At 37.0% G+C, this 26,795-nt stretch overlaps 1 protein-coding gene across 5 annotated transcripts in view; it reads left to right on the forward strand.

Moving 5' to 3' along the window:
- SYT14 (synaptotagmin 14) overlaps window positions 1-26,795 on the forward strand; it is a 432,582-nt gene that overhangs the window by 105,052 nt on the left and 300,735 nt on the right. For 2 of the 5 annotated variants that reach the window (XM_049857725.1, XM_049857728.1), the window contains exons 1-2: window positions 21,248-21,318; window positions 23,887-24,882. The exons of 1 other annotated variant lie outside the window; for it this stretch is intronic. In XM_049857725.1, the coding sequence (XP_049713682.1) occupies window positions 24,189-24,882 (694 nt within the window). In that variant the 5' untranslated portion in view covers window positions 21,248-21,318; window positions 23,887-24,188. Of the gene's footprint in view, window positions 1-21,153; window positions 21,319-23,886; window positions 24,883-26,795 lie in introns of those variants that run through there. 2 more of the 5 variants (XM_049857726.1, XM_049857727.1) reach the window with 2 other exon arrangements.

The following is a 26,795-nucleotide window of genomic DNA, read 5'->3' on the forward strand; positions in this document are numbered from 1 at the left end:
ACAATTTCAGTCTTTTCTCCATTTATCATGATTTTGGTTATTGGCCCAGGTGTGAGGATTTTTGTTTTCTTTATGTTGAGGTGTAATCTGTACTGAAGGCTGTGGTCTTTGATCTTCATCAGTAAGTGCTTCAAGTCCTCTTCACTTTCAGCCAGCAGGGTTGTGTCATCTACATAATGCAGTGTAATGAGTCTTCTTCCAATCCTGATGCCCCTTTCTTTTTTATATAGTCCAGCTTCTCATATTATTTCCTTAGCATACAGATTGAATAGGTATGGTGAAAGGATATGACCCTAACGCACACCTTTCGTGCCTTTAAACCACTCAGTATCCCCTTGTTCTGCCTGAACAACTGCCTCTTGATCTACGTACAGGTTCGTCATGAGCACGATTAAGTGTTCTGGAGTTCCCATTCTTTGCAGTATTATCCATAATTTGTTATGATCCACACATTCGAATGCCTTTGCACAGTCGATAAACACAGGTAAACATCCTTCTGGTATTCTCTGCTTTCAACAAGATCCATCTGATATCAGCAATGATATCCCTGGTTCCATGTCCTCTTCTGAAACTGACCTGAATTTCTGGCAGTTCCCTGTTGATATACTGCTGCAGCTGTTTTCGAATGATCTTCAGCAGAATTTTGGTTGCGTATATATTAATGATATTGTTCTATGATTTCTGCATTCGGTTGGATCTGCTTTCTTGGGAATAGGCGTAAATATGGATCTCTTCCAGTCAGTTGGCAAGAAAGCTGTCTTCCATATTTCTTGGCACAGATGACTGAGCACTTCCAGCACTGCATCCTTTTGTTGAAACATCTCAATTGATAATTCTGTCAATTCCTGGAGCCTTGTTTTTTGCCAAATGCCTTCATTGCAGGTTGGACTTCCTTCAGCACCATCAGTTCCTGATCATATGCCACCTCTTGAAATCCCACGTAGTACTTATGTTTTCTCTATTTTTCCTTATTCTTTTATTCTTATTTATCCTTTTCTCTAATTTTTTTCCTCGAGGTTGTATGCGAAGATTTTTTTTTCTTCAGTTTCACTGATCCTGTCTTCCATTGTTTCAAATTTGCTTGTATGATCTCTTGCATTGCCCATTTTTGAAATCTTGTGTTTATTTTTTGGATTTCTAATTGCCTTTTTTGTATGATTTATAATTGTTTATTTCTAGAAAATAATTCCTGAACGTCTCAGAGACAGAAAACAATATAATGACATTAAAAAAAAGAGACAGGATGCCTCCAGGAAGTGACCAAATAAAAAAAAAACTGCTAACTTTCTGGTAGGAAAACAGGCACTGAAACTATTGGTAGGGGATTCAAAAGTCTAACATTCAGGGTTTTTATCCCTTGATCTAGTTTTTTATCCCTTCATTTGATACGTAGGGTTCTAGGATTGATGTTTGTATCTGTTTTACTTAGTTTTGGGGCCTTTACTGCAAAGCGATGGCATGGTGCTTCTTTCTGTAGCGCCATGTTTTCTTCACTTGTATCTCCTCAGTTTAATTGCTTTAGTTTTAAGATGGCTCTTGATAGAGCAGTTCTTTCCCATTAGTTTTTATTTTTGCTGGCTGAGCAATTTTTAATTACTGTCTCAGCCTTTTAGGTACTCCAATACCAGGAAGATGGGTATCCTGGTTTGAGAGCCTATTAATATTTTTGTTATTCTAAATAGGTTTTTTCTAGTGTGAATGTAACAGTGTTTATATATCTTCCTTCATTCAAACTTGGCTACTGTGTAGTATCTAAAAGATCACTTGATCACCTCTCTGCCTAGAATCATTTTTTTCCTCATACAGGCCCTTGGCGTCCTGAAAAAAGAAAAGTTTCTGGACTTTTAAAGGTGAGAAAAAGACATTGTACAGGAATGAATTCATCAAAGATAATGCTATTCTCAGAAGCTGCTTGCTGGTCAGTCGTGTGTGTTGGCAGAGCTTCTTAACTTGATCCCTTTAAACCATTATGTTATACTCCTGGGCAGTGTTAGAACCTGTAAGTAAAATGTCTGAACATGAGTTTTTTGAGTGTAGAATATAATTTTTTTTTATAAAGCTAAGTTATTGCTAATTCATAGAACAAATACATACTGAGTGCTATCATAGCATATGATCAGGAACCAATGGTTCTGAAGGAAGAAGTCCAAGCTGCACCGAAGGCACTGGCGAGAAACAAGGCTCTAGGAATTGACAGAATTATCAGTTGAGATGTTTCAACAAATGGATGCAGCACTGGAAGTGCTCAGTCATCTGTGCCAAGAAATATGGAAGACAGCTTCCTGGCCAACTGACTGGAAGAGATCCATATTTATGCCTAGTCCCAAGAAATATGGGAAGAGATCCATATTTATGCCTATTCCCAACCAAATGTGGAAATTATATGACAATATATATATATATATTTTTAATTAATCTTAATTTGTTTTTGTGATTTCCCTATTTGAGTTGATATCAGGACGTTCTGTTTTGTGACCTTGTGTTGTGCTGGTATCTGATATTGTTGGTTTTCTGACCAAACAATATCCTTTAGTATTTCTTGTAGCTTTGGTTTGGTTTTTGCAGATCCTCTAAGCTTGTGTTTATCTGTAAATATCTTAATTTTGCCATCATATTTCAGAGAGAGTTTTGCTGGATATATGATCCTTGGCTGGCAGTTTTTCTCCTTCAGTGCTCTGTATATGTCATCCCATTGCCTTCTTGCCTGCATGGTTTCTGCTGGGTAGTCTGAACTTATTGATTCTCCCTTGAAGGAGACCTTTCTTTTCTCCCTGGCTGCTTTTAAAATTTTCTCTTTATCTTTGGTTTTGGCAAGTTTGATGATAATATGTCTTGGTGTTTTTCTTTTTGGATCAATCTTAAATGGGGTTCGATGAGCATCTGGGATAGATATCCTTTCGTCTTTCATGATGTCAGGGAAGTTTTCTGTCAGCAGATCCTCAACTATTTTCTCTGTGTTTTCTATCCTTCCTCCCTGTTCTGGGACTCCAATCACATGCAAGTTATCCTTCTTGATAGAGTCCCACATGATTCTTAGGGTTTCTTCATTTTTTAAAATTCTTTTATCTGATTTTTTTCAGCTATATTGGTGTTAATTCCCTGGTCCTCCAGATTTCCCAGTCTGCATTCTAATTGCTTGAGTCTGCTCCTCTGACTTCCTATTGCGTTGTCTAATTCTGTAATTTTATTGTTAATCTTTTGGATTTCTACATGCTGTCTCTCTATGGATTCTTGCAACTTATTAATTTTTCCACTATGTTCTTGAATAATCTTTTTGAGTTCTTCAACTGTTTTATCAGTGTGTTCCTTGGCTTTTTCTGCAGTTTGCCTTATTTCGTTTGTGATGTCTTTAAGCATTCTGTTAATTAGTTTTTTATATTCTGTATCTGATAATTCCAGGATTGTATCTTCATTTGGGAAAGATTTTGATTCTTTTTTTGGGGGGTTGTAGAAGCTGTCATGGTCTGCTTCTTTATGTGGTTTGATATCGACTGCTGTCTCTGAGCCATCACTAAGATAAAAAAAAAAAAGATGTAGTAGTGGTTTATTCTGTAATTGCTCACTGAGTCTTGTTTTGTTTTCTTTCAATATATGTGGATGGGCTACTAGATTGTGCTGTCTTGTTTGTTGTAGCCCTTGACTTACTTATGACCTGTTACCAGCTGGTTTGGGCTGTTGCCAGATATATATGCCTGAGTCTATTCACTATTCTTGAGTAGAATCTGATTTTGGGTCATCAAATGTGTGCTGCACCCTAACCCCTATCCACCTCGAGAAGTAGTGGTGATAGTTGTGTGTACCAGATTCTATTAGCAGCTGGGGTTCACCCTTCAGGGGGGGCAGGATGCTGACAGGGTTCCCCCAAGTGTCAGTGAGGTAGGTGTGTCTCTATTCCTATAGCACCTTGGTGGGAGGGCATTGCAGCTGTACCTTAGGCCCCCAGTGCAAGTACCTCTACTGATTGGTAGATGTCACCCTCCTTAGACCCCTAAGGCAAGAGGCTAGGTGGTCTGGGGGGAGCTTCAGCCCTCAGTTCCCTGTTGTGGGTCAGTTAGGGCTCTGTTGAATAAGCAGAGATATCAGACCTGGGAAACTTGTTTTTCCAGAAAATCCGCTAAAAAAAAAAATGCAGTCAGATCCCTATCAGAACTGCCTTTGGATTATAACCACCACCTTGTTCCCTGTAAGGATGAAAGTCCGAGATTTGGATCATATATGCTTGGCTGGAGCTGGTTCTGTGTTTTTAGTCCAATTAGGGATGGATTTTTGGTCCCTGGGTTTTTTGTGGCTCCTTCTCTCAGGCCGGAAGAATGGGTTAGGAAAAGACTAAAAAAAAAAAAGGGGGAAAAGCACAGCCGCCGCGGAGCCTGAGCTGTTCTCCCTCTGGCTCAGGAAATTCCAATGTTAATGAAGCCGCCTGGGAAGGGTGGGGGAGGGCTCAGAGAAATAGGAGAGTAGCACCTCGGAATATAGCCAAAGTTGTTTATGTTGCTTGGAATGACTATTTTATCTGAGATTCCTGAGGGGCATGTCGCCTATGTGTGCTGGTTGTGTGGAGATTGCCCCCGAGGGTCTAGCCCGCTGAAGCCCCAGTCAGATCCTCCGCTGCCAGTCCAAAGCCCAGCATCAAGGTTCCCCTGCTGGGATGCTGCACTCCCAGCTCCAAAATCAGTCGCTGCCTCCCGGGGACTTCTCGTCCTGCCAGCCATGTGGCCGTGCCACCTCTGCGGACCAGCTGGGCCCCCTCCTGGGGTTAGTTCAGGGGAGTAGGGCTGCGCCCTGTGCTTGCGCCATGACAGCGCCCAGTCAAATGCCCAGCGCCAAGGTTCCCCGGCTGGCACGCTGCACTCCCAGCTCCAAAACCAGTCACTGCCTCCCGGGGACTTCTTCCACCAGCCGCGTCGCCACGCCGCCCGTGCGGACTGGCTGGGCCCCCTCCTGGGGTCAGTTCAGGGGGGTAGGGCTGTGCCCCTTGTTTGCACCGTCACAAGATTTTTGAGTTCAGCTCTCCTGGGCCCAGACCTAAGCCCGGTGCCAAGGTTACCTGACTGGGACGCTGGCTCCAGGCTCCGAAAACAGTCGCTGCTTCCCCGTATTTGTTCGTTCTCCGTCTCTAAATCTGTGTTTGTTGTTCAGGGTTCGTAGATTGTTATGTATGTGATCGATTCACTTGTTTTTCCGAGTCTTTGTTGCAAGAGGGATCCGAGGTAGCGTCTACCTAGTCCGCCATCTTGGCCCCCACCCCTACAACAATATTTTTAATATCACACACAAGCAAAATTTTGCTGAAGATCATTCAAAAGTGGCTGCAGGAGTAGAGTGACAGGGAAGTGCCAGAAATTCAGGTTGGATTCAGAAGAGGACGTGGAACCAGGGATATCGTTGCTGATGTCAGATGGATCCTGGCTGAAAGCAGAGAATACCAGAAGAATGTTTACCTGTGTTTCATTGACTATGCAAAGGCATTCGACTGTGTGAATGATAACTAGTTATGGATAACATTGTGAAGAATGGGAATTCCGGAACACTTAATCATGCTCATGAGGAACCTTTACATAGATCAAGAGGCAGTTGTTCAGACAGAACAAGGGGATACTGATTGGTTTAAAGTCAGGAAAGGTGTGCATCAGGGTTGTATCCTTTTACCATACCTGTTCAATCTGTATGCCAAGCAAATAATCTGAGAAGGTGGACTATATGAAGAAGAACGGGCATCGGGATTGAAGGAAGACTCATAAACAACATGTATTATGCAGATGACACCATATTCCTTGATGAAAGTGAAGAGGACCCGAAACACTTACTGATGAAGATCAAAGACCACAGCCTTCAGTATGGATTACACCTCAACATAAAGAAAACAAAAATCCTCACACCTGGACCAATAAGCCACATCTTGATGAACAGAGCAAAGATTGAAGTTGTCAAGGATTTCATTTTACTTGGATCCACAATCAACAGCCATGGAAGCAGCAGTCTAGAAATTAAAAGACGCATTGCATCGGGCAAATCTGCTGCAAAGGACCTCTTTAACATGTTGAAAAGCAAAGATGTCACCTCGAAGTCTAAGGTGTGCCTAACCAAAGCTATGGTATTTTTGGTTGCATCATACGCATGTGAAAGCTGGATAATGACTAAGGAAGGCTGAAGAAGAATTGACATTTTTGAATTGCGATGTTGGAGAAGAATACTGAATATACCATGGACTGCCAAAAGAATAAACAAATCTGTTTTAGAAGATGCACAACTGGAATGCTCTTTAGAAGCAAGGATGGCGAGACACTGTGTCTTATATACTTTGGACATGTTTTCAGGAGGGATCAGTCCCCGGAGAAGGACGTCATGTTTGGTAAAGTGTAGGGTCAGCAGAAAAGAGGAAGACCCTCAGTGAGGTGGATTGACACAGTTGCTGCAGCAATAGGCTCAAGCGTAATGATTGTAAGGATGGCACAGGACCAGGCAGTTTGTGATTCTTTTGTGCATTTTGTTGCTATGAGTCGGAACTGAGTCAGTGGCACCTAACAACAACTACCACCATATTCTGGGTGCTGTACTGGGCATTCCTGACGGAAGCAGTGAAATATTTGAGAGACCCTGCTGTCAGGGAGCTATCTTTTGGGGGAGGCAGACAAACTGCCTCTTCTCTTCTATTGTGGTAAGTCCTATGAAAGGGGCATGTTCAGGGCATCATGGGAGCTTATCATTAGGGGTTCTTACTTGTCCTTAGGAGCCCTGGGGACACAGTGGTTAAAGAGCTTGGCTGCTAATCAGAAGGTTGGTAGTTCAAACCACGGAAGAAAGAAGTGGCAGTATGCTTTTGTAAAGATTTACAGTCTTGGAAATCTGATTGAAAATTTTCTTCTCTCCTACTGGGCCGCTATGAGTGGGAATCAAGTGGGTGGCAATGGGTTTGGTTTTTTGGAACCCATCCTTAAAGTCAGAGAAGGCTGTATGTAGGAGGACACATCTGAGCAGAGCTGGGAAAGTAAGAGGAATTGGCCCAGTCAAGTGAAGAGTGTAGGGTGGCAGAGAAGGGAAGTTCAATCAAGGATGCAAAAAGACTTGGAGTGAAAGAAGAGCTAGGGACTGAATGGAAATATTATAACACTTCTTATAAATTAGCAACTCTGCTTTACAAATTATCATTGTTGATTTTTATGGAAGTGTTCAACAGTTAAACTTGTACAATGGGTAAAAGCTCTTTCCATTTTTTAACAATTATTTTCAGGAGGCTCTGATTCCTTTCAATTGTAAAAGACTAATTATATATAAAACATACAAAGCAATTATTATATTATTATTTAATGACTTTTCCTTGATATTTTCACTCTAAAAGATCTAGGGGGATAAGGTGGTAAACTTCATTGACAATTGACTTCACTTGTCATTTAACTAAAAGATAGTGACTTGCCCAAAGTTACACTGTGGTAAGAATCAAATTGAAATCTAGTTCTCAGAAATACTTTCCTTTCTTCATCAATGTTTCACTGCTTTGAAGCTAAAGGCCAAGTGGAAGAATATATTTCTTTGTGTCACGAAAGGAGAAATAACATGGGAGAATAGTTTTCAAATGATTTCAAGAGGTTTGTCTACAACCCGCCGAAATTTAGAGAAATGTGAAGGGGAAAGACTTAAATAAGGAGGAAAGAATATGAGGCAGGAGGACTTGATTCCCTCTCTTTAATCTAATGATCAGAGCTGTAATAGGCTCTTGTTTGCAGTAACAATGACCTAGAACTCTATTAAGTTCAGGCTTTCAGCAGCAGTTATTCTGAATTACCCAAGGGTGGCATGAGGAAGGAGATGCTGTAGGATTTATTTAGTAGTGTCCTAAAAATTTCTTTAATGGAAAAAATGCTGTATGTTTTCCCATTCTTTTACCCTGCGATAACATCCAAACTGATTTCCCTTGTAAAGTGTTCATTAAATAATGCTAAATCTTTACACATACCAAATTTTTTGTTAATAATTTTTTCTTTTATAAACTTAGATTCAGTGATGAATGCTTTATTCTATTTGTTCTTTTTCTTTATTATTTTGTTCCTTATTGTGAAATAGTCTCCAGATCCACCCTTTATTTGTACATAGTTTAACTTCTCAGTCACTGGATCAACCATAGAGTTTTTACCCAATTGTATCTTATTACCTGTCACCATTAATTTATTTCTGTATATTAAAAATTCCAAAGATTCCTTCTGAATATGAACTTTCTAAATGTCTTAATCACAACAACTTTAAACATTTGGAACTTGTTAAAATAGGATCTTCTTAGCCTTTCTCTCAAGCAAATTGTTAATCTTCTAAATTTTATATTCCTCTAGCTTTTCTTAGTAGTCTGTTTCAGTGTTTAATCTTTACGGTTAAATAATATTGCTGTGGTCATGATTTTTGGATATCATTACAGATCATTTTCTATTTTTTTCTATTCTTAAGAGTTCTGCAGTAAGTGGTCTAACTAATCTGTGTATAGTGAAAACTTGGTTAATTCTGTTGTTTAATTTCACCTTTGGAATAGTGTCTTTTTACATATGTTTAGTAAATTTAATTCCTCTCTGAACTGTTTTTACTGTTCTCAGTTTTCTTTTGAAATGGGAGACCATGACTGCTTTAATACGAACCCTATAGCATAAAGACTTAGTTTTTACTTATTAGAAACAGTAATTGCTGGTTTTTATTTGACTTGTATTATATAATTTTTTTAAATCTTTTTCTGCTGCATTTTACTGAGCCACCATTTTTGTTAACCTTTATCAGTGTTTGGGTCTTAATAGGGTAGCAGTCTTGCAGTTATCTGTATTGAACTTCATTGTGTTTTGGTGTATTGTTTCTTTACTATATCAAGGTCTTTAGTGTATCTTTCTTTCAGTGAATTAACAACCATACCCAACTTAGTATTCCTAGGACCTTTTGCAAAATTAATGAACAGGCTCTCAATTTCTTCATTCAGGTCATTGACAAAGATATTAAATAACACAGTTCTATGGAATGCTTCTCTTTAAGCTGATTCAGAGTCATTCTTTCATGTATTACCTATCTATGTAACAATCTGTCGTAACACTCAGTCACATAAACAACTATTTGCTGTGCCCTGGAGCCCTGGTGGTGAAGTGGTTTAGAGCTCAGGCTGCTAAACAAAAGGTCGGCAGTTCAGATCCACCAGCCACTCCTGGGAAACCCTATGGGGAAATTTTGCTCTGTCCTATAGGGTCCCTATGAGTTGGAATCGATTCGAAGGCACGCAATGACAACACCTGCTGTTCAGTTAGAGAGGGAATGACTCGTGTGGCCTCTTTAGCAATGGACTTATTCACCAATAAGGGCAAATATGACAAACCAGAGTGGATGGCATAAAGCAAAAAGCAAAACTGACATTATTGGCAGTTCATGCCTAAGAGGTGTCCTGGGTGGTATGCCCTACCATGAAGCCTACCAGTGACCAATTGCTGTCAAGTTGACTACAATGTCGACTTCCTGGCGACCCTCTGTATCCCTGAGTGGTGCACACAGTTAATGTGCTCGGCAGCTAACCAAAAGCCTGGAAGTTCAAGTGCATCCAGAGGCACTTGGAAGAAAGACCTGTCAACCTGCTTCGAGAATATCAAAACACTATGGAGCATGGTTCTCCTCTGATATGCACAGGATCACCATGAAGCCTAATGACTTAGTTGTTGGTGCTTTCATGTATTCATCTAGAATCTATATCCTATCTCTGAGTTTGTTGATTAAACTGAAGTTTCATTTTAGAGAAAATTATTATGTTTATTCAAGGAAGCTAGATGTCTGTTTTCCTTGTCCATGTAACTAGCCTTTTGGAAAAATTAGTACGTTATCACTGAGACATAAAGATTGCTCCTTGGTGTCACATGTTTTCTAATCATTTCTAGATAATTGATGATTGAGGTTGGTATTTTGATAACTTGCACTAATATTTTCCTGTGTAACTATAGTGATTCTTAACAAATAATTAGCATTTAACCCACAGTCTTTATTTCATTAACTTTAATGTCAATATAACCTTTATAGAAGGAAGATCATTTGGTAAAGCATGTGTGTGAGCTACTACCTTATTTATGTAGTCATAAAGTCAATAAATTATTTATATTTTGTTAGCTGATTATGATGTAATGCATGGACTGGAAGTTCTGTGTCATGGGAAATAGAAGCACTAGTGGAGTAAAAGTGTTTTAAAAATTAATATAGGGCATTCTTTGTGTGTGTATATACATTTCCTAGTTTGTACGTGTCAGGCAGCCTGAAAGGTAGGCTCCCAAAATACCCTTTTTCTTCCAGCCTATTCAATTGGGGCATCTTAGCCTGTCAAGCCGTCATCATTTCCTGCCTGGAATGTTGAAGTGATTTTCAAAACTGTCTCTGACTAGTTCTCCACTCCCATTCTTGTTTCTACGCCAGAGTAGTCTCACCACTTGCATGCCTAAAATACTTCATGGAGTCCCCATTGCCTTGAGGATAAAATTCAAATGTCTTAATAATTTTTATAAGGTCTCTCGTGATTTTGCCACCCCTTACCCTCGAACATTTTCTCTTGCCACTTTACGTCTTTTTCCTTAATGTCTCATTAGCTCTTGCCTCTGGGCCTTTTTGCCATAAATATTCATCTTTCTTTCTTTTTTTTTTTTTCCTTTCTTCTTCTGTTTTTCACTCCTGTTAATTCTTTAGATTTCAATGTAGGAGCCACTTTCTCTGGGAAGTCTTCTTGAGCTCCCAAGTCAGGGCTAGGTGTCCTTGTAATAGCTTCCTAAGTCCATGAGTTCAGAAACCACATTTATCTTGTTCAGGGTTGCACTCCTATTGCTTAGTGTACTTACTGAGTAAATTAATGTGCGCTTAGTACTTCTTAGACTTTTCGCTCACAAGAAAGAGAGCTCCCATCCCATAGGGGTAGCACCAAAACATGAAATTTCCTTCGTTTTATTTTATATTTTTAAAACTTCAGCAAATTTTAAATTTTGTTTTATTTTTATCTATTTCAAATATAAAAAGAAAGTTTACTAATTAGCTAGGTTGTATAACACCTCCCTAAGTCTTCTACTGAAACGGGCACTCCCGAAAGATGAGTCGTGGTACACCACCAAATTTTACTTCTTTCAGTTCATCCTTCTATTACCTATCTTTCATCTTTTTGATTGAGAAATTCTTTCTTCAGCCATGTGATTAGTGTGGATTTAGTTACTGGTGATGCATAACTTGTAGCACAACTCCATTACCTTATAATACCTTCTTATTGAAATTCTTTCTACTTTAATGATTTAAAATTTTTATTTACGTTTAAGGACCAAGACTCAAAAAACTGCTTCCCACTTGACATCCCTAACACTGGTAGGCTTGTTCAGTGGTTGCTCAGTAACTGTCTGTAATTGAGATGTATCACTTTTGCAAAACTATACTTTTTGGACTGGGCAACAAGGTCAACATGTGTTGGAGCCAGCTCTGCAGCAACGTAACAATAACATACTTTATGGGGTAATTTTTGCTATCTGTAGTCAGAATTAACATGATGGCAACAGGTTTACATCTAATACATGTATTATGTCAAAGAGTAGAAAGACATCACTTTGTAAATAGGACCGTACATTTTTTATTCAATATGAGTTTAGAATGCAGGTGAATAATCCTTAAACATATAAATTGCTGTATTCAAGTACCCATAAACCCATTGCCCTCAAGTTGATTCCCCGTATAGCATCCCTATTAAAGTAGGAGCACAATATTATATGGTGCTCTCATCACTGCTAACTAAAGTGTGCTGGACCTGTTTGTTTAGTGGTGATGAGAAAACACGATATGCTGTCAGGGTAGAAGGACTCCAGATTACATATGTATGTGCTCAGATACAGTGACTCCGTGTGCCCTTCAGCCATGCAGTGTTTGCAGCAAAGGCCTGGTCGCTTCAAAGCCAAGCAGGATTAGGGGGTAAAAGATGTTTTTAGGGTAAGCAAAGAGTGAGTAGGAATCCACTAGAAGGCAACTAACAATAACAACAAAAGGATGGTTTAATTACTTTAAGAAGATAACTAGCTGACATAACATTAAAATTTAGTAGGAAGGTGTTGTCTCTCTAAAGGATTTGAAAGAAACTGCCTTGAATTTATCTGAAATTTGATGGCTTTGAACTAAATCCTGAAATAAACATATCTGAAACTGTGGCTGACATCACACTGTGGCTGACATCACACATTGGCTTTAACTAGAAAATTCTCTTGCAGTTGGGGTTGAATTTTTAGAATCTTATTTATAGTACCTCAGCAATAAAACCTAACTGAAAAGAACAAAGAAACACTGAGAACGTAAAGGAGGAGGAAGTAGGATACTTAGATATTACCCCTAGTATTTATAACTGAAATAATTTTGGAGGAATTAATATACATTGAATATGCACTGAAATTTTTTGAGACAGTTAACTCTAATTTGTAGTTCAAAAGAATAGCTCTGCTTTGCTGTAGGGAAATTTGCTATAAAGTTTGTCTTAAGCTGAACTTTGTTGGAATCGTAATTTTGAAGCCTCAACCATGACTGTCCCTGAAGAAAAATCTCTCCCAGAGAATGTTTGCCAGAGCTTTTCTATTCAGTATTTGGTTTAAATATATATTAAGTATATTATTACATCTAATTATCAAGCCTGTTAAGTGTTTGTTTTTCCACAATTAATGTTTAGGTTTTCTTTTTTTTAAATTTTCAATATTTTTCAAGACCGATTTTAGTATTTTTTTGTTATACTATATGAATGGAATTTCAATTTATTAATGATACTGAAATATAGGTTCAATCCATTGATGATTTGGCATGGGCAATGAGTCAGGTTGTGTCTGCTTCAGGTAAGTATTTCTCTCAGAGGGAGTTTTATTTCTGTGTTTGGAGGCAGTGCCCCATACCACTGTCATCTATACCTTCCCTTGTAGGTTCTTTAAGGTACTGAGCAGTGAGCTATACCACATATCAGTAAGTGCTCTTTTTACTGGTTGTTTGATAAAATCTAGGATTAGTAGTTAAGTATTACTATATTCCTTTTTTTGATTTGTACGTCATCTTTCCAGTTTTGCATAATTTATATTGTAACATAAAAATTTCAAGGGAGAGTTTACTTGTGCAGGTAATTGAGATGTTACAAAAGGAAGGTTAGAATTACCACGTTAATCTTTTATGCTGGTGAATTGTTTCTTGGAGTCACAGGTAAACTCTCTGTTTTACGTCTAGACTAAGGCAGAGCAAGTTGAGAAGTTTTCCTGATTAAGATACTAGAAGAAATATTAAGGTTTATTAAATAGAAAGTATTCTTTTTATATACAAGTTGATTTCTTACGTAGTTCACATTTTGGGTCGAGAGATAGAATTGCATCTATGAAATGAATTATTAAAGTATCCATGACAAGTGGTCAGAGAACTAAAGTTGCATTACCCAGCAGGACAGATGAGCAATACAGCCCTTGCACTGCAAATAGTAAGTACTTTCTTTTTACCCTTTTTTTATTTTTAAAGAATTAATAGATGCTTAGGTACTTTTTGTTTAATTTTTTATTTAAAATGTAATGAATAGAATAGTTTTGTAAAGTTTATTTTCGAAGTTAAAATTAATTTGCCTTGATACAAATGCATTTTATTTATGGCGGAGTAATTATGATTGTGGTACAAATGATTCAGAATTTAAAATATTTTGGTTTACTAAATATCTCCTTTGACATAGTGCCAAAGATGTATATGTAATTATTTGTATGTGTGTCCTAATATATTCCTCATAAACTTTATATAGAAATTTTTATGAGAAAATGTGAAGTAGAATTTAAGTGAATTCTGTAATACTTTCAAAGTCAAAATGTATTTACTTTTACTTTGGCAAGTAGTTGTCATTTTCTTTCAGTGGCCAATGTGTCTGTAGAAATTAAAAATGATTTTTTTCACTATTATTGAGGCTTTAATTTTGGTAAGTAATTTTTTTAAGTTTGTCTCTTTGTAAATATGTATATATGTACATACATATGTATATATTTCCATTTCTAAATATGTAGTGAAGATAATTACTACAACCGATTCAGTATACATAATCGCTAACCTTGGACAAGCTGAACTTTTCCCATTTCTGGTGCTCCTTTTAAGGAGCCCTGGTGGTTCAGTGGTTAAGCACTCAGCTGGTAACTGAAAGGTCAGTGGTTCCAACTCATTAGCTGCTCTGTAGAAGAAAGATATGGCAGTACTTCTGTAAAGATTACAGCCTTGGAAACCCTCTGGGACAGCTCTACTCTGTCCTTTAGGGTCGCTGTGAGTTGGAATCAACTTGATGGCAGTGGTGGTTTTGGTTTGGTACTCATTTTCACTTTGAAGTCTTATCTTCATATACAAGATCATACAGTGCACAGAGAGGATAATTTTCTTCTTTATTGAGCACTACTAATGAATATCAAGCTTATTATTCTGTAGAATACCTTTAGTTTTGGCTTATAACATAAAGATGGATCATTGATTTTGGTTTCTAAGCATAATCCTGAAATTAATTTTAAAATATTTTGAAAAGTGCCTTGGATAGGAAAAATGCTATTCTAGTTTTATAATTTATGTATTTATTTTGAGAAAGCTGAAATCAGTTGCAGTTTTTTTTAACATATGTAAAAGCTAGACCATAAAATACTTTCTCATAATACATGTAGTGGGCTATGTTACTTTGGTCACATAGCTCTCCTTTCTTTTTATATTACAGGTTGACATATAAAGAAGCAGTATTGCTTGGTGTTTAAGACCATGGGCTCTGGAGTCAAACTATCTGGGCTTAAATCCAGGTTCTACCACTTCCTAGATATGTGACCTTGACCAAGTTAATTACTTTCAGGCCTCAGCTTACTGATCTAAAGACAAAGATGATAATAATATACTACTTATGTATCATAAAATTGCTTGGGGGATTGAATTTTATGATGGAAGCAGTTTTAACAGTATCTAGCAAACGGGAGGTGACAGGTTAGTGGAGAAGAGCTTAGGCTCAGGAGTCCGTGCGCCAGAGTTCGGTCCAGATTCTGTCACTTAGTAATAATTTTAAGATTCGAGAACATTTACTTACTCTGAGTTTCGATTTCCATATCTGTATAATTGGGTTCTTGTGAGGATTAAATGAGTTAATGCTTGTAAAGCACTTAAAACAGTTAACTGCTGACAAATAATAAGCACTTTTGTTTGGTATTGTTAATAGTGTTTTAGTCAGTCTTGCTTTTATAGTTTACCACATTAAAATTTAGAAAATTTGGATTGTGGGGAAGCAGCACATTAGTGAATTTTGAGTTATTCTTAAATTCAGTTCTTCAAATGTATATATTAACTTAAACTAATCACTGTGTGCTGTTAAATGGAAATTCTGAAGGTCCTCCTTAAGAGGAGAGATGCATTTTTAAATAGCACTTATTTCCAAGACTGTAAATCTTTATAGGAGCAGATTGCCACATCTTTTTCCGCAGAGGGGCTGCTGAATTTGAACTGCCAACCTTTCGGTTAGCAGCCGAGCACTTAACCCCACTGCACCACCAGGGCTCCTTAGTGAAGTCTAAGTTAATGAAATTTTATTTAATTGTTTTTATTGTTAGTATACAGCATTCATATCCTTAGTTTAATTTTAGTGTATTTTCTATTATAGTTTTATATGCAGGTAGGATTTGTCAAATGTTTTTATATTTAGAATCATTATTAGACAATTCCTGGTATCATATCATTTGAAATAATAAATATTTTAATTCTAAGATAAGGATGAAAAACAGAAGGTAAAGCTTTTTAATATCTTCTATTTGAAAATTTGTTACTTAATTTTCTAGACCATGACTTTATTACTATTTAAAAAATTTAAATATATAAAATATTTACAGTGAATGGGGAAAATGAGCATTTAGTCAGGTGATGGGCAAAAAGGAGTTGTGTGAACAGTATATTTACTTAGGCATCTTTCAACTTCTAGTGGTGAAAGATTTTTAATTAGTCCAAAGTCACAGTACTTACATAAAAATTTGGAATGTAAGAAATGGGATCATTAATAAAGCCTAGCACTGTATATCATTTGCCAGTTTGATTTGTAATTTAGTGAGTAAAGTCTTATGTATCATTCATATGGATTAAGAAGAGTAAAAGAGAAAATTCCCAAATCTTTCATATGTAGCTCACCTTCACCAGAGCACCATGCCCATATCTCCTGCTGTGTACTAGACACTCACACTGAAGTATTCTCCTGACGTTTCTAAAGTAAAATGTCAAAAACGGAATTACTTTCCGCCTCACTCCTTCTGCTTCCCCTCGCCCTTAGCCTCCATGTCTTAAACTCAGTTTGCCTTTCCTCTTACATTTTTCATTTTTAGTAATGGTGTTGCTATTCACCCCGTCACTTAAGGTAGAGTTATCCTCAATTTCTCTTTTTCCTCCTCCTCTACTTCTACTTGATCAAGTCATTACCAGTTTTCTTTGAACAAAGACTCTAGAGTTTACCCCTTTTGCTTTGTCACCAGTGTTACTGCTTAGTTTAAGAACTCAACATGTTTTTTTTTTTTTTTTTAGTTATGCTTTAGGTGAAAGTTTACAGAGCAAATTAGTTTCCCATTCAATAGTTTATGCACAAATTGTTCCGTGACATTGGTTCTACTCCCTGCAACATGTCAGCACTCTCCCCATTACCACCCCGAGTTCCCGATTTCCATTCATCCTGTTTTCCTGCCCCTTCCTGCCTTCTTACCTTTGCTTTTCAGCCGATGTCGCCCTTTGGTCTCATATAGATGATTGTTCTAATGAGCACTTTTCTCATGGGTGTTATTGTTTATTTATACGCCTGTCTATTAATTTGGCTAAAGATGATCTCCAGGAATGGCTTCAGTTCCAAGTTAGTAGGGTATCTAAGGGCCATAGTCTTGGGATTCCTGCAGTCTCTCTTGGACCAGTAAATCTGGTCTTTTTTATGAATTTGAATTTTGTTCTACAATTTTTCTCACTTTAACCAGAACCTTCTATTGTGATCCTGGTCAGAGTGATCGGTAGTGGTAGCTGGGCCCCATCTAGTTCTTTTGGTCTCAGGCTCGTGGAGGCTAGTGTGGTCCTTTAGTCCTTTCGACTAATTGTTTTCTTGAGTCTTTGGTTTTCTTCACTCTTTGCTCCAGATGGAGAGAGACCAATAGTTTTATCTTAAATGGCTGTTCACAAGCTTTAAGACCGTAGACATTACTCACAAAAATAGGATGTAGAATGCTGTCCTTATGAATTATGCTATGCGAATTGACCTAGATGTCCTCCGAGACTGTGACCACTAGCCCCAGCCCTAGTAACTCGGTCTCATGAGATGTTTGGTTATGTCTAGGATGTTTCCATGACTGTGCTCCCGTGTGCTCTATTATATATATGAACATACATGCAGCATATATGAATATGTATGTAGAAATACGCACAGCCAAACCTATATATGCACATGGGTGTACTCCCATATGCCCTCCCACATCTGTTCAGCATACATATCTACCTGTGTATCCACTCATAACTTATTGTTTGTTATTATTGTTGTTGCAGGGTTGCTATATGTTGTACTATTTACCTTTGTTGCCTTTTTATTCTTGTGCACCTCTCAGTGTCTTTTCTTGCCTTGGTCATGTGCTGTCTTACCCCATATTATGCACTGCCTTTCCCTCCACCAAAGTTAATGTGTCTACTCTCTAGTTAGTGATTTTCTCTACCTCCCCCTCCCATCCCTGGTAACAATCAAAAAATGTTTCTTTCTTTGTATAATTATTTTTTTTGTCTGTTTATAATAGTTGCGTATATATAACATTTGTCCTTTTGTGATTTTTTTCACTCAGCATAATGTCCTTCAGATTCATCCATGTCATGAGATGTTTGGCAGATTCATCATTGCATAGTATTCCATTGTGTGTATGTGCCATAATTTGTTTATCCATTCATCTGTTGATGGGCACCTAGGCTGTTTCCATCCTTTTGCTATTGTGAATAATGCTACAGTGAACATGGGTGTTCATATGTCTATTTGTGTGATGGCTCTTATTTCTCTAGGATATATTCCTAGGAGTAGGATTGCTGGATCATATGATATTTCTATTTCTAGCATTTTAAGGAAGTGCCATACCATTTTTCATAGTGGTTGTACCATTCTACATCCCACCAGCTGTGTATAAGAGTTACAATCTTCCTACAACCTTCCCAGCATTTGTTCTTTTCTGGGGTTTTTTTTTTTTTTTTTTAATCAGTGCTATGATTGCCGGGTTAAGATGATATCTCATTGTAGTTTTGATTGTGTCTCTCTCGTGGCTAATGATCATGAGCAAACTCATTATATTTTCTTGGAACTTTTCATCTACCTCACAATTGGCTTACTTGCCACCATTCACTCCCTACTATATTCGGTTTTCTGATTGTTTTAAGGCATTAAAATTCCGCAGGGCAAACCTGCAATCATGTTCCCTAAGTATTAAATTTTTAGGATGTATTAAAGGTTCTTTGACAATCTGGACTCCACTTGCATCTCCAGCCTCATGTCCTCTAATGTATTCTTGTTCTTTCCTGAACATACATTCATTCACAATGTGTATTAAAAATCAGCTATGATTTTACTTATGTGCTAGACATTGTGCTTTGGGGATACAGATATATAAGGCAACCATGACTCTTGCCCATTAGTGCTTATAGGATGCCACACACATTGTTTCTGTGTATTGACTATGCTATTTGATCTGCCCTTTTACTCTTTATAAAGTTTCTATTAATCCTTCCAGTTGTGCTCAAGTGTCATCTCCTTTCTGAAGCCTTTTTGTAACTTCTCCAGGTAGTGTTCTTCTTTGTGCTCCAGTAATACTTTACATTCATACCTCTATTATAGTACTTATTATATTGCATTATATCTATTTGTTTATAGTTGATGTTTCCCATTAAATTAGATTTACAGATGAAAGGAGGAAGATGAAAGAGGAGCACAGAAATAGGATTGAGTTAGCCAGTAGGAAGAAACAAGAAGAGGAGAGGGGAAACAGGAGCAGCAGTTATGAGCATGGTTAAAAACGCGGACTCTGGAGCCAGACAGAGTTTGAATCCTGACTTTCTGCTTGCTAGCTGGCATGTAGTTTAATAATCTGTTTATTCAGTATCTCAATCTCAGTTTATAATGGGGCCATGGTGAAAATTAAGGTTGCTGATATATGTAAAGTGCTTAAAATGGTGAATGATACTTAATTTATGCTATATGTGCATGCTACTGTTGTTATTAGCAATAACTAGGTTTCTTCTTTCTTTCTTAAATGAGGTGAGCTAGGTTTTCTCTCTCATCTAGTCTTCAAGATGGGAGATATTCAGGCTGCCACTTAGCATCAAACTTCTGAGTGTGTTTTGTTTCAGGGATAAAAGGGCATCTTCTATATATAGGTGCTGTTTACAATGTTTTGTTAAAGTACTGCTCTCTTCTACGTCTTCACAACTGATTCTGTCCAACTTCAGACTTTCCTGGCCACAAGTAATGCTGATGATAGTCTTCTGTTTTCCTTCTTACCTCATCCTTGAGGCTTGAAGCACACCATTGTTTTTACGTTATTTACCTTGGCTTCTTTTATTAAAATATTGTTCTCTTCCCTAGCTGTACTCCAGACAGAGACTGAGATAGGTAGGACTGATGCCTAGGTATAACTTCTTGGTTCTAGCACCTGTCCCTGAATCTGATATCCATATAGCACTGCTGCTGTTCTCACCACCCCCTCCCCTCACTCTCATTGCCCCTCCCTGTCCTCTACCATGACACTATTGACCCTGCTTTGAGTAGACTATAATGTCATACCTAATTCTATACCTGAGATGTGTAGCTTTCACAAATAATGAAAGATTAATAGATAAAGCACTCATCATTAAGCAGTTGGTGACTTCATTTTTAGCAAATGAATTAGATACTTACTAGTACAGCTCTTCTGATTAGAGAAGAAGTCTTGCAGGATATGGCATTTTAGTTGTTGAGTGAGCGATGGAGGAAGAAAGGGTAAGTTGTAGATGCCGGAGTGTTTGAGGCTTAGGAGTCACTGTCAGCTAATATTTGAATATTATTTGTAAGGCACTGGGGATACACAGAATTAGTTCCTATTTAACTCTAAATGACTAGTGTCATGACAGTAGTGCAAAAACTTGGAAGGAAGGAATGATAGATGATTGGAATAGATGGAGACGATTTTGTCTCTCCTCGCTATACACAATCTCTTTGGGTGATTTCATCTGTTCTCTCAAGATTTGTATATCTGGTAGGTCATCGTAGCAAAGTTTTGTTCGGTTTCTGGTATGTACAGTGATGTCCTGTCTCTGGGCCTTTGCACATGCTGTTTCTTCTGCCTAGAATAGTCTTAACTTGGCTACTTCTTACTAAGTCTTGATATATAATCACAGATGTTATAATTTTCAGAAAAGCTGTCTTGATCTCTCAGCATTTGTTGTGTTCCTGTGGTTCTCATAGTTCTGTTCTTCCCTAGTCATAGCTTTTATTACATTTCTATCAGTGCCTGGTGTAAGGCTGATGCTGCAGAAATATTTGGTGCCTGAGTGAATCTGTGATATGGGAGAGAAGACTTGTTTGTTCCAGGAAGGAGAAGAGGATGAACAAAAACAAGGAGTGTGGAAATGCACACAGCCAGTTCAAGCCAATGAGTGGAACTGTGTAACTGGAGTGTAACACTGAAAAGAGGCTAGAGCTTTGAATGCGAGGTTAGGGCGTCCAGAATTTATTTAAAAAGAAAGGGGTATTGAAGCTTTTAGAGATGATAATAATAATATATTTTACCAGAAGTTTGATTGAGTAATACACCAGTGCCTGGGAATTATTATTTTTTAATTCTTAAGTCAAAATTTTTGTAGTACTCTTCACTGGATGATACATATGATAAATACTTATTTTACAGACTTCTGTCTTTGAGATTATTTGTTTCCAACATAATTTATAGGGAAACTTTTAGAAGACTTGAATGAATGCTGTTGATTGAATTAATCAAGTGTCATTAAATACAGTTTGTTTTTGTTATAAATGAAACTATTTTAAACTATGACAAAGACTATAATTCATATATGGCAGTAACTTAACACATGTATGGGGTTTCCTTTTATTTGTAGTTTAAAAGAAAGAAATGCTTACAGCTGTGACTTTTTTTTCTCTAGTATCTCCAGAGGCAGTTGGATTTTTGTCAGCTGTTGGGGTGTTTATTATCTTGATGCTGCTCCTTTTTCTCTATATTAATAAGAAGTTCTGTTTTGAAAATGTTGGAGGGTTTCCAGATCTTGGTTCAGAATACAGTACAAGGAAGAATTCACAGGAAAAAATTTGTAAGTATCATATTACTGCTTCTCTGTTTGTTTTTTAATCTCTGCTTTTCTATTACTTTCTGTGGTTTTAAATATATATATATATAATAAAAAGGTTGGTTTCAACATATAGTAAGCTATCATTTGAGCCACTGTTCTGTGAGATTAGAAGATCTACTATTAAGTAAATTATGCCAGTTGTACTCCTGTTGCCCACAAATTGCCAGTGTACTGGATCCAGGTGAACTGTCTACTGTTAAAAAAAAATGACTTTTTAATTTTTTATATGTAGTGTGTGCTTTCGAGTCTATAATATGAACAGATATGCTTTAGGAAGAAGAATGTGCCTTGATGCATACACAGCTTAAATCCATTGTCCAGATAGCTCTCTAGCCCTTTAAAGTATGAATTATTATTATTTTTGGAATTTTTTTTTTTGTGATGCCATGTTTTTTCAATATTGGGATGGATGCTGAATCATTATTTGGGGTAGTTTTTTGTTATCTGAAAAATTGAGGTGCCAGTTGCAAGCTGGCCATATCGGTTCTATGTTCCATGAAGTACATCACAAACAGGGTACCTGTCGGTCCCATGGCCCTGGAAGTGCATTACACTAAGCCATAAAATGTCTTTCTCGGTGTTCCCAAAATACACATGAATCACTAAGTAAACATTGCACTTACTGCAGATAATTGTAATCAGTTTGATTTTGAGTGAAACTTTAGGAAACATGGGGTGACATGTAAAGGCATTTTGCATTTGTTGCACATAATTGTTGTTGGAGTGTGGTTCTTCTGAGTGCTGCATTCCCTGCACCACCCACTGGGTGTCTTGACTAGGAGATGCTCTCCATCAGGGAGGCGAGCGCTTTATAAAAGCCGCCACCAGGGAGTTGACTAGTGCAGGTGCACATATCGGACCCATGCTCTGTGAAGCACATTACATACCAGCCCCATGCCCCAGGAAGCACATCACAAACTATTTGCACCCCAAAAATAACTTATTTACTTGAATATTTCTGAATGCTGGTTAACTGTACCTTCCCACTAACACAAAGGAAACAATAAACATACTTGCAGGACTTATCTTCCTGTACAGAAGCCAAAAGATACAAAAGTTTCCACAATCACTCCTCTTAGGAGCATCCCCTTATAGGAATGGTTCTCAGCACTCAAATGTGGTGCAGACCAGCATCATGGCTCGAATGCCATTTTCCAGGGGTAGAAAATATAGCAGGAAAATATAGGCACCAGTGCCCTTGAAAGAGCTAGACAGCTGTTTTCAAATGTCCATGCTTTTTGTTTACCTGCTTTTGAATTCCCAGTTGATAGATAATTTTATTGTTTAGAGAATGTGGTTTTTCTAAGTAATTTAGTATGTAGAGTCTGATTATAAAAAGCAGTGTTCTACTTCTTCCCTTGGCATCATACGTATTATATAATTTTAATGTTACTAGATACAGTCATTTATGAGGGTTTTGATACTGTTCTTTCTCTTGTGAATAAGTTTTGCTTTTCTTATAAGAGTTATTAATTTGTTGTTTCTGTATAAATGATAGCAGGAACAAGTTGAGAATTATAAAAGCAAGGTGTTAATTTAGGATTTTGAGAAACCTTTTCTTTATGTACATATGTTAGAAAGATGCTTTTCTCTTACATAACTTAAAAGTTAATAGCCCCATTATTTATAAAAATCTGTTAATTTAATTACATTCTTTTACTTTTGGGCTAGGAAACTCTATGTGGTTTTGATTTGGTTAAGTTCAGTGTTTCTCATACTCCATTCCAGTTCTACTTTCTGATCATTGTGTAGAATGACTGGTTAAAGATACCTCTTTTAGCAGCCTCCAGTAATTCTCTGCCTCAGCAGCTCTCATTTTTGGGGGTCTAATGACCCCTTTACAGTCTTAAAAATTATTGAGGATCTCAAAGGGCATTTGTTTATGTGGGTCACATATCTGTTGATATTTACAGTTAAAAGTTAGAACTGAGAAAATTTTAAAATATTTATATCAACTTATTTAAAAAACAATAAACCTATTACATAATAATGTAAATAATGTATTTTAAAACTATAAAGCTGTATATTTCCAAAACCAGAAAACTTTGGTAAGAAGAGTAGTGTCTTACATTTTTTGCAAACCTTTTTAATGTCTTATGTTATAGACAATAGCTGGATTATCATATCTGCTTCTATACTCAGCCTGCCATGTAGCCTCTGGAAAACCCATGTTCACTTGGGAGCAGATGAGAGTGAAAAAGTTGAATATCAGCTTAATATTATAAAAATAGTTTAACCTGGAAGGTCCCTTCAAAGTATCTTGGGGCCTTCTAAAACTTTCTAAACTTTGGTTTTACTTTCATTAATTAAATAAGAGGAATAATATTTACTTCCTAGAATTCATTGTAAGATCGATTTTTCCCCCTTTAGTTTCTCTAAAATGAATACTCTTTTCTTCTTAATATTTTTCTATAATTTGAAACAATACTAGTAGTATGTTAATAAGATAGAGTAGTTCCCCAGCATAGACTATTAACATGGAAAGTAAAAGCACGTAATAAAAATCCTTTTTATACTTCTTCGTTGCAGGTATAGAATAAAAACTCAATAGTATTTGAGGGGAAAATATTGTTTTGCTGCTATTATGATAGCTGTGGAGTGGGAAAATGTCATTACCTTTAAACCAAGTGGTTTGATTTGTTTTTCCTGAACGAAGAGGCTTTACTACAACATATTTCTTCCAGTTTATAATGAATTTACAGAAAGATTAAAAGCTACTGTGTGAAATACTAGTATTGAGCTGATGAGTAGCAACATTTAAATAAGTACTAAATTCAAGTTCCCAAATGGTTGATATTTTAATTAAGAATTAAGGAAGAAAGAATTAGAAAATGGCATTTTTCAAAAATTTTCAGCAGCACCTGCCTTCAGTGTCCTCTCTGGTGGGCACAATTAGTAGTGTTGTAGAAGACTTGACCACTGCTGTTGGGGATGTCAGCTGTGCTTTAACTGACTCTGTCGCTGAGCAGGTGACAAGTATGATAAATGGTTTTCGCCCAGAAGAGGAAAACTCTGCAGCAGAAGAAGTCATAGATAATTCTAAACAAAAAAATGCTATGTTACCAGAAGTCACCAAAGATGCCAATTGTCAGAAAACACAATCCAGTTCAGAGCACAGAGCAAAGCAAATAAATTGTTTTACTTCATTTTCACAAAAGCATGAAGCTATGCATGAAGAAGGAGTACTTGAACGTGTTAATTGTAGGCAACAGACTCTATCAAAATATCAAGAAACTAGTAATGCTGATGATTCTTCTTTGAAAGGCCACGTAGGTAATGGGACATCAGCTCTCAAGCAGAGTACATGGGCCGGATCTCCTTGTCAAGCACTTGAAAGTACTGACAGATGTAAAATAACTAACTCTAAAGATAGATTACACGGAAAAATCAAAGAGCAAATAAATCCAGCAAAATACTACAAAGTGAAAGGACCCACAAAAACAAAGAAAAATGAAGCCATTTGGGCCAAGAAAGGGACAGCACAAAGTAAAGATGAAAAATATTCTAAGATAATACCAGAAAAAGGTGAGGTCTCCTAATGTTGGTTTGAGTGATTAAATTTTCTGTTGATTTTTTTTTTAATTAGCAAGGCATTTTCCAAATTTCTCAACTTTCCTACACGTCTGTATATCTAATTTACTTTTTTGAATTTTCTTACTGAGAGCATGTAGTTTTTTCTCACACTCGTTTCAAGAGCATTCATGCTATTCATACAACCATAAGTAAAGTATTGACCCTGTGTTTTTGGCAAATTTTTCAGTGGCCCTAATTTTTCTACATTCCACTTATTTTACAACCAGAAACTCTGTGGTTTCCTGAAGCTGTGTGCAGACTTCAGCTTGTGTATGTTCGATGTGCTGTGGTAGCATTTTTCAATTTTTATGACTAACCCCTGAGTTCTCTGTACAGTGTAACTCTTCATGCCTAGTAAGAATCAAATATCAAATGTTTTATATATTTTTCCTTGAGAGCAATAGATTTTATTGATTAACATGCTTTAGGGTTTGTCTTTTTATTCATTTATCCATACGTTATGAATTTCATATGACTCCTTTATGTTTACAATGAGTATATACAAACAGTCTGTTAACAATTTATGAGTTCTCTTTCTATAATTAAGATTTAAACTAAATACTTAAGAGTTTTCAACCACAATATTTGTGATAATTTTCAAAACAATTAGCTGACAGATAATTTCTTTTGGTGGCAGAATTGCTTCCTACTACTAGTAATTGCTTCTGGTGAATCTCTCAATCATTTCCATTTATTGCTGATCTGATCACAAGGCCAAAAGTACCCTGGCATTTATTTACAAAATACATATCTGCAATTTTTCTATAAATTCATATTCTCATTAAAAATAACAGAAACTGAGGGGTAGTAGAAATGAGTAAGACTTTTTCAGTTCTGCCACGTGATTACATATGTAATAGGGATCTGCTGTCTATCGAGTATATAAGTGATTTCTAAGTGATATAGTAGAGGCTGATGCAGGATGAATGAGCTACCTAAAGAGGAATGCCAAATTTTTCAGAATATACTCCGTTTTGGAATCTATTCTTCTAGCAGTTTTTCAAATGTTAGATTCAGTGGTTCCACGGCAGTGGGTTTTTTTTGTTGTTGTTGTATTGTTTTGTTTTGATAGCTTTATTTCTTGAAGTAGCAAAAATAAATAAATAAAATAAAGTAGAATAGTTGTTAGGTGCTGTAGAGTTGGTTCTGACCCACAGTGACCCTATGTACAGTAGAATGAAATACCGCCTGGTTCTGTACCATCCTTACAATCATTGCTGCTGTGTTTGAGCTTATTGTTGTAGCCACTGTGTCAGTCCATCTCATTTAGGGTCTTCCTCTTTTTCACTGACCCTCCGCTTTACCAAGCATGATGTTGTTTTCCAGGGACTGGTCTCTTCTGATAACATGTCCACAGTACTTGAAACGAAGTCTTGCCCTCGCCACCTCTAAGGAGCGTTCTGGCTGTACGTCTTCCAAGGCAAATTTGTTTGTTCTTCTGACAGTCCATGGTATATTCAGTATTCTTCACCAACATCATAATTCACATACGTCAATTCTTCTTTGGCCTTCCTTATTCATCATCCAGCATTCTTATGCATATGAGGTGACTGAAAACACCATGGCTTAGGTCAGGTGCACGTTAGTCTTTAAAGTGACATCTTTGCTTTTTAACACTTTAAAGAGGTCTTTTGCGGCAGATATGCCGAATGCAATGCATCACTTGATTTCTTGACTGCTGCTTCCGTGGGCATTGATTGTGGATCCAAGTAAAATGAAATCCTTGACAGCTTCAATCTCTTCTCTGTTTAAAATGATGTTGCTTATAGGTCCAGTTCTGAGGATTTCCTTTTTCTTTATGTTGAGATGTAATCCATACCGAAGGCTCTGGTCTTTGATCTTCATCAGTAAGTGCTTCAAGTCCT

This window comes from Elephas maximus, chromosome 18 (assembly GCF_024166365.1).
Source record: "Elephas maximus indicus isolate mEleMax1 chromosome 18, mEleMax1 primary haplotype, whole genome shotgun sequence".
Lineage (NCBI taxonomy): Eukaryota > Metazoa > Chordata > Mammalia > Proboscidea > Elephantidae > Elephas > Elephas maximus.